The sequence below is a fragment of the Mus caroli genome, chromosome 5, assembly GCF_900094665.2.
Source record: "Mus caroli chromosome 5, CAROLI_EIJ_v1.1, whole genome shotgun sequence".
NCBI classification, from domain to species: Eukaryota; Metazoa; Chordata; class Mammalia; order Rodentia; family Muridae; genus Mus; species Mus caroli.
Genome location: NC_034574.1, coordinates 139,797,866 through 139,808,182, shown reverse-complemented (window position 1 = coordinate 139,808,182; position 10,317 = coordinate 139,797,866). Strand labels below are relative to the sequence as shown.

The 10,317-nt window shown below is 44.0% G+C and overlaps 1 protein-coding gene across 3 annotated transcripts in view; it reads right to left on the bottom strand.

The window, feature by feature from the left end:
- The window catches only part of Cdk8 (cyclin dependent kinase 8), a 74,018-nt gene extending 65,177 nt beyond the window's left edge, over positions 1 to 8,841 (bottom strand). The window contains exon 1 of one of the 3 annotated variants that reach the window (XM_021162569.2): positions 8,154 to 8,841. In XM_021162569.2, coding sequence (XP_021018228.1) covers positions 8,154 to 8,281 — 128 coding nt within the window. In that variant the 5' untranslated portion in view covers positions 8,282 to 8,841. The remainder of the gene's footprint in view (positions 1 to 8,153) is intronic. The other 2 variants (XM_021162568.2, XM_021162566.2) reach the window with 2 other exon arrangements.
- Positions 8,842 to 10,317: the final 1,476 nt, after the last annotated feature.

The following is a 10,317-nucleotide window of genomic DNA, read 5'->3' as shown; positions in this document are numbered from 1 at the left end:
GGAAGAGGAGGAAGGGAAGGAAGAAGGAAAAATCCTGGGCCCACAACTGATGCCAGCTATCCAGCTATACTGGAACTTTTCAATTCCTATTCCCAAACAGTCACCGCCCATTCAAACTTGATGCAGCCTGTCTCCTCCTCCCCAGCAGCCTCTGACCATCCACTAGGACAGCTTCTGATTACCTGAAGAGTCCCTTGAAAGCCTTAGATTGGCACCTCCATGACAATCTGTAAGGTTACCCTTTTGCAGCTTACCCCTACTGGAACTGCCTGTACTCCTTAGAAGTCTGTCCATGTCCTCAAGAATTAAATCACCTGTATCTGACCCAAGAATAGAACCTAGAGAATAATCACTACCAAATACTTTATAGGAACCAAATGTACAGAGAGAACTTCAGCTAAAGAGAAACCAAAATGAATTGCCAAATAATTAACTTGTGTAATTTTACATTTAAAATTGCTGTCAGTGAAAAAAGCGTATCTGGCCCTGTGCTTGACATCTTCCTTGAAATCAGGTAGAAATTCAATTTGTGGAAACTGAGTCACCTGCTAAAGCACTGTGCGAAGCCACCACAATGAAAACAAGCATTCACAAGTGTATCCATCCTGTGACTTGAAACCTCCACGATTCACTGGCTTTCCTTAGAACAGAAGCCTTCAAATCATAACAAAGCTTCTGTAACTACTCCCTACCTTCCTCAAATACTGAGAAGTAGAAACTACAAACTGACAAGTTTCCTTCCTGTTAATCTCTCTAGTGCTCTAGACACGGATATAATCCGGGTGTAGATGCAACACCTGGTGGATGCCCAGAGCTCTTCTTTATACTAGGTGTTCATTCAAGGGCTAAAATGATGTTACAGATTTTAGGGAGATGCGTAAATGAGTAGTAGTTCATCTGAATAATCAATCACATGAAGGAAAATAAACCACAAATTCAGTGGCAACGTGGGCTCAGAGATCAACTATATCTCCTAACTTCAGAAGACTGGGCTCAATCAATCCTCATTGAAGCAGACTCATTTGTAAAGTATTATTTCAAAAGACACTAAAGTTCTCGGTGGCTGTGTTTCCAAAGAACCTGACCAACCCACTTGGATTCTAAAGTTTGCCTTTGCTTTTGCCTTTTCCAGCTCTGTTCAGGGTACTGATATTACAGCCAGCCCAGCACCGTAGCCTCTCATGCATTTCTACTCCCCTATAATATGCCGTAAGATCTTAATTGCTGCAACAGTCAATGATTGGCAAATATGAATTTCAGGTATATACATACACAGATACACACACCTGTCACCATTTGGTAACATGCCAGCAGTGTAGGTCAACTGATGCCCTAGAAAAGATTTATATTCTCTCACCCATAAATACTCACTGAAAACCCAAAAAGATATACAAACATTAACTATGGGTGCACCCAAGTAGTTACAGAACAAGCCAATGCAGGACAAACTGTTTTGTGGGTTCTAAGTGAGGAGATTTTGAGATGACGTTTCGTATGACAACATAGGACTTGTCAGGCTACATGTTAAGAGCCCTCTCAGCCGAGGGGGAGTGCTCGCCCAGGAGCTCAAAGAGCTCACACTGACAAAAGCACCTGCAAGGGCTTACCATGTAAGAGTCACTGTGACAACCACTGTGACCACTGCCCTTGCTGAAGCCAACCTGAGACATACAGCCCTACACACAAGAGCAGACACTGGTCCTAAACAAGTTTATAGACACTCCAACCGGGTGTTCAGCTGCCTTGGATGACTCAGACGTTCCAATCCCCGGTTTATGCCTAAGAGAACTGAAAACATATCCAGAGTAACTCATACGTGAAAGTTTATAATAGCATTATTCATAAGAATCCCAAAGTGTGAACAACTCACTGTCCAACTGGTGTAGTATATGCCCACAATGTAATATAGCTTTACTCTTAGAAAGGCAAACAGGAGCTGTAAGAGAGGGGAGATATGGAGTAACTGGTAATGAGCACTTAGCTTCTTTACAGTCGAAATGTTCAGAAACATTAACAGTGTTAAATGGCTACAGCCTGTGAGTACAGTGAGAAGGTTGGAGTTTATAGATTAGGGCACACCTCAATTCTTACAGACAGTGTTTCCAGCAATTTTCCTGCTTCAGTGGATCTCAAGATTATATCAAGGCAGCTTAGGACAGCAGGGGCTTGTTTAGAGACCTTGATTTTTTTTTTTTTTACCTGTGTGTGTGTGTGTGTGTGTGTGTGTGTGCATGTGCCTGCATGCTTCATGTGGAGGTGAAGGACAACTTCAAGAAGTCAGTTATTTCTTTCCACTATGGGTTCTGAAGCTGGAACTCAGGTCAAGCTTGCACAGCAAGTACTCTCAATCATCTCACTGGCCCAGTCTGGGACTTCTGATAACTGTTTTAATGACTCCTGAAAATCACTGACTCCAAGAAGTCAAGTATAAGGTCAAGACAGCAGGTTGGTGGAGCTGGACAGATGAGATGGTTCAGCAGCTAAGAGGCAGTCCTTCCTGCTCCTGCAGAGGACTCAGGTTCATCCCAGCACCATATGGTTCATGACAACCACCTGTAAGTCCAGATGCCCTCTTCTGATCCCTACGAACACCAGCACTCACCTAATTTAAAAAACAATGAAAATAAGTTACAGACCTAGTTCCACAGCCAGAGCAGGACAACCTGTTATCCAGAGCCACAGGCAAAGCTAGGCTCTGCGTGGCACCTCCACACCAAGGAGAAATCCTTGAATCAGATGCCTGTGTTGGAGAGGCTGCCTGGACTCATGGTCAACAGTCCACAGATGGGAAGCTGCTACAAACACAAAAATAAGCTACTTGGTGCATGTGGATAACTGTATTCCCCCTGCAAAAATAACAGAGGCCTTATCCCAGCCAGTGGGAGAAGAGAACGTCGGTGCGGCTGGAAACTCTACACACACAGCAAGAGCACAAAAGAAACTGGAAAAGAAAGTAAGTCAGAAAAGCATGGCAAAGAAACACCCCCTCCCACACACAGGGCTTTGAGGAAACAATAAAAAGCATACTTTTCCTATTCCTCTCTAGATGGCCGTCTGATGAGCTCTTCACATCTTCCAAGAGGCAACCAAAATACTGCAAGTTTTCCCATAAAATCCCAAAGTAATTCAGAGCTTCCTTCCCTGTAGTACAATTAACATTATAGTACTTATTAAATTGCTATAATTTTTTGACAAGTTTCTTTTCTCAGTAGAAATTTCCTCAAATAACACAATGCTTCACTCACATTTGCCTTCTCAATGCTTCCAACAGCAGCACACAGAGAAACCCAATACATATCTGCTGAATAGATCAGTAAATGAGTTTTCCAAAGCTTGGAAGACTCAGTCAAAGTAAAGCTCACAGGAGCAAGTTCCAAATGAAACCTGCTTGCCCCTACAACTAAGAAGCAAGCAAACTAAAAGAAAATAAAAGAAAAACATGGATTCCAAGCATCAAATCTGAAAATGACCAAAAATGGGAGCTAAAAACATGCCACTAAAAACATGCCACCCAATGCCACACAGGAAAAGACACACACCAGAAACATTATGCTTGTCCCCTCCCACCACACTTTTATAAGGAATACTCATTAATGCACATCCAAACTATCCAAAGAATCAAAACTGTAATAAAACTGAACCGGTAGTCCCCTGTGCTGGCTCCCAACACCTGACAACTATGGGGCAGGTACTAGCCCCAAGCCAAGGTGGCTATGGTGGGTGGCTGGTGTGTCTTTAAACACTGCCAGGTGAGAACTAATGTGAAAGCATGAGCAGGCTGAAGAGATGGCTCAGTGTTTAAGGGTACTTGTTGCTCTTGCAGAGAACCTGGGTTGGATCCCCATATTATGGCTCACAACCATCCATAACTTCAAGCAATCACATAATCACATATGTGGAGCACATCTACACACATAAAATACTAAACAGCACAAGAGGCTGAAGTAGGTGGATTGCTTAAGTTTGAGACCAGCCTGAGCTACAGAGTGAGTTCCAGGTCAGCTTGGGTCACATGGATCAGCAGATCCAATAGTAAATGAGAGGTCAGAGGCAAATGGGATGCTGTCTTGGAGCCTTCACATTAATTTTACGGAGCATAGTGGTTAAGGGCATGTGCTCCATCATAGCCAGGCACAGTAGCACATGCTTTTAATCTCAGCACTCAGGAGACTGAGGTAGGAGGACCGCTGTGAGTTCCAGGCTAGCCACATCTACAGAGCAAGCCAGGGCTGTCCTGGAAAAAAAACAAAACAAGGCGCGGATGGGCTCCAGAGTACACATATGGCAGGGACATCCTCAGGTCCTGACTGCTATGCTTAGCCATGTACTCACAGGACAATCTGCTTAACTTTCAATAGCTTAGTTGTCATATGTGATCGGAGCATAATACGGTTGTTCTTATGAAATTAGATAGACATAGAGTGTTTCAGCCAGAACCTGGGGCTTAATTACCCAACAATGTAGCTGCTATCATTCATTACCTTTATCAGTTAATTCTGAATCTTCCACAAAGTTTTCTTTTTTGTTTCCCTCTCTCCCTCCTTCACCCTCTCTTCTATGTACTTCAGCTTACTGAACATGATTATAACAGATTAGGAATACTTTTGTGGAATCAGGCATGGTGTCCAAGCCCCAGCACAAGAAGCAGAGGCAAGCAGATGAGTTCAAGGCTATGGTCTACAAAGCTACACAGTGAGACTCTGTCTCAAAAACACAAAACAAAACAAAAAGCAAACAAACAAACAAAAAACCCCAAAATACTAAAATTAAGAAAAAAAGTTTTGTGGGTTTTTTTCCAGAAAACTCTTATTCTAAGTTGATTTTTCTAATTTAAATACAGACACACACACACACCTCAAGGTGCTATGTAGTCCAGGATAGCCTAAACTTTCAATTTTCCTGACTTAACTAGCATAACAAGCATAAAGCACCACTTCTAGACAAATTAATTTTCTAATTGTACAAATGTCCAGTGGCTATGTTGAAAATATAAAATCTTAAAAACAACTTTTGTCTTAAAATTTTTCCATTCTTGCAAACATATTTGGTTGCCTCTATTCTTCAAAAGGAAATACAACTGACTTAAGAAACAAACGACCCAAACACTCACCCCTTCCTTGCCAAGCCCTCTCCACACCCTCTGCCTCCTACAGTGTACTCTTTTGGTGTTCAAAAATGAAGGACACTCTCTATTTATGCCACATTTAAGAATGAATTAGAGACCAGAGGCGGTGCACACCTTTAATCCTATCGGTTGGGAGGCAGAGGCAGGTGGACTTTCGAGTTCCAGGGCTACACAGTGAGATCCTGTCTTGAAAAACCACACACACACACACACACACACGAAAATAATTAATTTCAAGATATACAGTGTGCATTTACACTCTATATCAAAACTTGCAATATCATGATTATACATGGCCCTTTATCTTTGAACATAGTCATGCTTAAAACAAACTATTGCCCCACCCCCTTCACTCCTTACCAGGCTGATTTTCTATCTGGCATATTGTATACAAGAAGGGTGGGTTACTAACTCATTATGCCAAAATTATCAAGCTATTCCCTAAACTTGAATAATTCAACAAGCTAATTCCTCTAGTCTAAATTCTTTTACTTCATATTCTATATACTGGACAGCTGAAAGAAACATTTTCATGTATTCATTTTAACAACCAAATATGTCCAAGCAAATGTATCCCAATTTTTTTTAGTTTTATTGCAAGGCTCGAGATTCTCTTTAAAGTGTTATTGCCTGTCCAAGTTCCTTAAGGACTATGACATCTCAGTGGCAGAATATACCATTTAATTTGAAAGTAAATCAATACCAAAAGCAAATGGACTTGATCATCTTATTATAAAAGATTAAAACAAACCAGGCATGGTGGCGCACGCCTTTAATCCCAGCACTCGGGAGGCAGAGGCAGGTGGATTTCTGAGTTCGAGGCCAGCCTGGTCTACAGAGTGAGTTCCAGGACAGTCAGGGCTACACAGAGAAACCCTGTCTCAACCCCCCCCCCAAAAAAAAAATTAAAACAGCCACAAATTGTATTATACCAAGTCTAAAAATGCATAACATTATGCTTCACTGACACAGGTCATAAAGACAATGCAGCAGGTTCCCAGCCAGGCCTTAGATACAAGCCAAATTGAAGAGTACTCCCTGTGGAAAGCAAAACCTCCAATTCTAAAACTCTCTTGACATTTGATTCACTACAAAAATAATTTAGTTCATCATAATAAACAGAATCATTAAAGGTTGCTGGAAAGCAAACCCAAAGGATTATAGCTTAAAAAGCAATTCCCCCAAATGCAAATGTTCATTTGCCATTGCCATAAATGACTAAGAAATACACACTAACACCAGCTATTTTAAGCAATATAATTTCTTCTGAAATTATTCTTAGCCTAAATGAAAACCTGATCATCAAGATGTAAAAGGTGATTAAAGTATCTCCCTCTATACACATTATATACTTTAAAAAAAAATAGACCACACTCCAACACACTTTGGATAGTTTATTAGCTTAAACTGGCAAACTATGAAACTAGAATTGGCTCCTTTTACAAGTATAAAATATAAAAACCACTCGAATTTTTAAAAACAAATGACAGACTGGTCAAATGTACTATAATATCAAATGTCTTGGGAGTGAAGATTTTATGACCATGTCCCAAACTATGTAATACTGAAGGATGAAGATGCTTTAACCCTTTTGAAATTATGCAGCAAATTAGATGATTTCTTTAAATATAATCCATTAATAAAGTGTTGATAACACGAATCTAGTTGGACAAGAATTAACAAGGGCTCTGGATGTCACAGCTTTATACATTCTGCTAAAAGGTGCTTCTAAAGCCACTGGGCACCCAGAACATCAAGTTTCCACTTTCTGCGCTTAGCTGCATGGTTTCACAGTTGCACAAAAGCACTGAAATTATCATAAAGTAGGAAGGCATTCCAGTAAAGCGAAGAGAAGTGCGTAATAGACAGACACTTCCTTTTCCATTATCCAGACTCGGAAAGTATTTATAAGCAAGCTCCCTCGAAAAGAACTCACTCCAGCTTTAGCCGTCTCGTTTACAGTGCTAAGGCAATTCCGAATATGTACTCCTGTGAAAATGAAAAAAGTCACTTTCCAAGCAGTCAAGTAGCAACTCGCCAAATAACAGATGCTCAAAGAAAGCTGTTTCTAATAAATACAAAAAATTATATAATAAGCTATGATAATCTTCCCAATAACTTCCTAGTGTCAAAGGCAGAGAGAATATCTATTTGTACAAGAGGGAAATGGGAAATTATTAAATATTTTCTCCCAAACTAAGAAGGCCTTTCCCTTCTGGCGATATTACAACGCAGTCATCTACTGATGAAAGAAAATAGAGCCATTCACTTCACTCAATCTATGAAGCAAAACTGAGGGTCACCAGCCATAGGTTTGATTTTTCTTTCTAGAAGAGGCTATTTAAAGCGAAAGGATTAAAGTTCACTGGCAGCTGATAGATTCTGCTTTAAGAGCTTGCACAACATAGCCCCTATCTGTCACTTGCTTTTTTTCCCCCACACACATCCACTCTGCACCAAATCCCCATTGTTCTATATAAAAACTCACAGCTAATGATACCTGAAGAGCAACTGCTACATTTACATTACAGATGATCCTTTATGGAACTCTCCAGACCCACATTTACTCGATGTCTTCTTTCTCCCATCAAATCCAAATTTGGTCACCAACTGATCACAACTGATAAGGGGAAAAGATCAGAGCTTCTCTTCCAGACTGATGGATATCACTCCAGAGCCAGATGAGTTAGTCCCCAAAAGGTTACCGGATAAATCGACCAAAGAAGAACAGATTTATTTCAACAGGCATCTTATAACCATCTTCTTTTAAAAAAAGAAAATTATACTGTACAGAAATTCACACAAAAAAAGAAAAAGCAAAAAAGGTACACACTGCCCACGAGACAGAAGGTCCTTCACCCTCTTGCACGAAGGGTTTCTTGTGAGTCTGGATTCCTGGGACACCACTTCCTCCCCAAAGCAGGCTGGCCAGGACAGAGGCAGTCTTGGAGGAAGTGGGGACCCCGACACCCGAGCCGGGCACCTGCCTCCCAGCCTCGAGGACACCCGCAGCGACACCCACACTCACCCATCTTTCCTCTTCGCCTTGTAGACGTGCCCGTAAGTGCCTCGACCAACTTTGCAGCCCTCGTATTCAAACAGGTCCTCGACCCGCTCCCGCTCGCTGCTCAGCTTCACTTTAAAGTCATAGTCCATTGTCACAGCCTCCAAGGCCGGGGTGCTGGGGCGGGGGGCCGAGGGCCGCGGTGGGGACCGGGCCGCGCAGCAGCCGCAGCCCCCGAGCTACACCCGCCGGCCGCAGCACCAGCCCGCCTCACGCGGCGACGGCAGGAGGCCCCGCGCGGGCGCCGGGGACATCCAGGGGAGCGCCGGGCGGTCCCCGCGGGCGCGCGACAGCCGAGGGACGCGCTGGGGGCGGGGAGCAGCGTCCGCCCTTGTCCCCGCGCTCCCGGGGCGCCGGCTCGCGCGCGGTTGGCCGCGCGTGCTGCTGCGGGTGCGACGCGGGGCGGCCACGGCTGACTCTGCTCCTCGCCCACGCGCGTCCGCGCCTCACCTTCTCCCACACACGCTCGCGAACACTCAGGCTGCCATCCGCCCGGACAGACCAGCGACGCCACACAACAGCCGGTAGCTCCTCCGAGAGAGGAGGAGGAGGAGAAGGAGGAGGAGGAGGACGAGGAGGAGGAGGAGGGAGAGAGAGGACGAGCGCGGAACACGGCAGCCGCTGTCGTAAAAATGTCGCGAAGCCTCGCGCTGCCTCCGCCCCACCTGTGAGCGGCTCTGGAGCTGGCAGTCGCCTCTTCTGACGCTGGCGGGCGAAAGGGCCTTGCTCAGCCGCGGAGCGGAGTTGCTGACAGACTTACCACGTGGACTAACCCAGTCGCCAGTGCGGCCAGAAACACCAAGGCTCATGTGCACGGGTGGCTGCAGAAGCCGTCTTTACCACGACGCCGCGAATTCAGAACGTTGCATGATGGGATTGGTAGTCCGTCACGCAACGAGTTTCTGCTGCATGGAGAATATTTTTCCCAAAGCCGCATCTCTACAATCCAACTTAGCCCATATAAACTTAGCAAAAGACACCTGTTAGGTCGTGGTGGGGCGGGGGGGAGGTTATTTTGTACTGAAGTCACTTCTGAACTCCAGGATTTAAAGGGCAATTACTGCCCCCCACCCCCACCCTAAAGACTCCAGGTTTTTCCTTTCGCAGCCTCCACCTGTCTCTAAATACTACAATAAACTACGTGGTTGTATTTAAGATTTCTCTTCTTTCTTTGACAACTTTATACCACGGGGGAAAAAACTTAGTGAAGGGGACTGGGGAGATGGGTTAGAGTGCTAGAATGCTTGCCACGTGTTGTAACTTGATTTCTGTTGCTGTGATAAAACACCATGTCCACATATAACTTGGCGAGGGAAAGATTTATATCAACTTACAGGTAACAGTCTGCCACCAAAAAGCCAAGGCACCTGTTTAAAGAAGAAAAAAAAAAAAAGCTTTGTTTATTTGTGCCTGTAATACTAAAGCAAGGGAGACAAAATAAGGCAGGGTCATCTCTGCAGCAGGGTGACCGGCTAGCCTTACTGAAATGGTATGCTCTCAAGGTTCCATGATAGACATCAACCTCTAGACTCCAGACACAGGCATATGCACTCATGCTTATACTTGCACACATCTGTGCATACACAAGAATGCTTATAGCCGGGCATGGTGGCGCGCACCTTTAATCCCAGTACTTGGGAGGCAGAGGCAGGCAGGATTCTGAGTTCGAGGCCAGCCTGATCTACAGAGTGAGTTCCAGGACAGCCAGGGCTACACAGAGAAACCCTGTCTCGAAAAACACAAACAAACAAACAAAATACGCGTATACACACAGACAGATAAATTGGCAGAAATACCAAGTAGGTCGTTGATAGTAAAGCAAGAATGTGTCTGCTATAGGCCTTACATGCCCTCTAATGGCAAGTCTTAGTTTTGGGGTTAGTGGGAGTTAATGATCTGCTATGTGTCCCAGGAAGATTTAACTATTATGAAGCTGTTAAGTCACTGTCTTAGTTTGAGTTTCTATTGCTAGAACAAAACGCCGTGACTGAAAGAACAAGTTGGGGAGGAAAGGATTTATTCAGCTTACACTTCCACATCACTGCTCATCACCAAAGGAAGTTGGGACAGAAACTCAAGCAGGGCAGGAACCTGGAGGCAAGAGCTGATGCAGAGACCATGGAGGCTG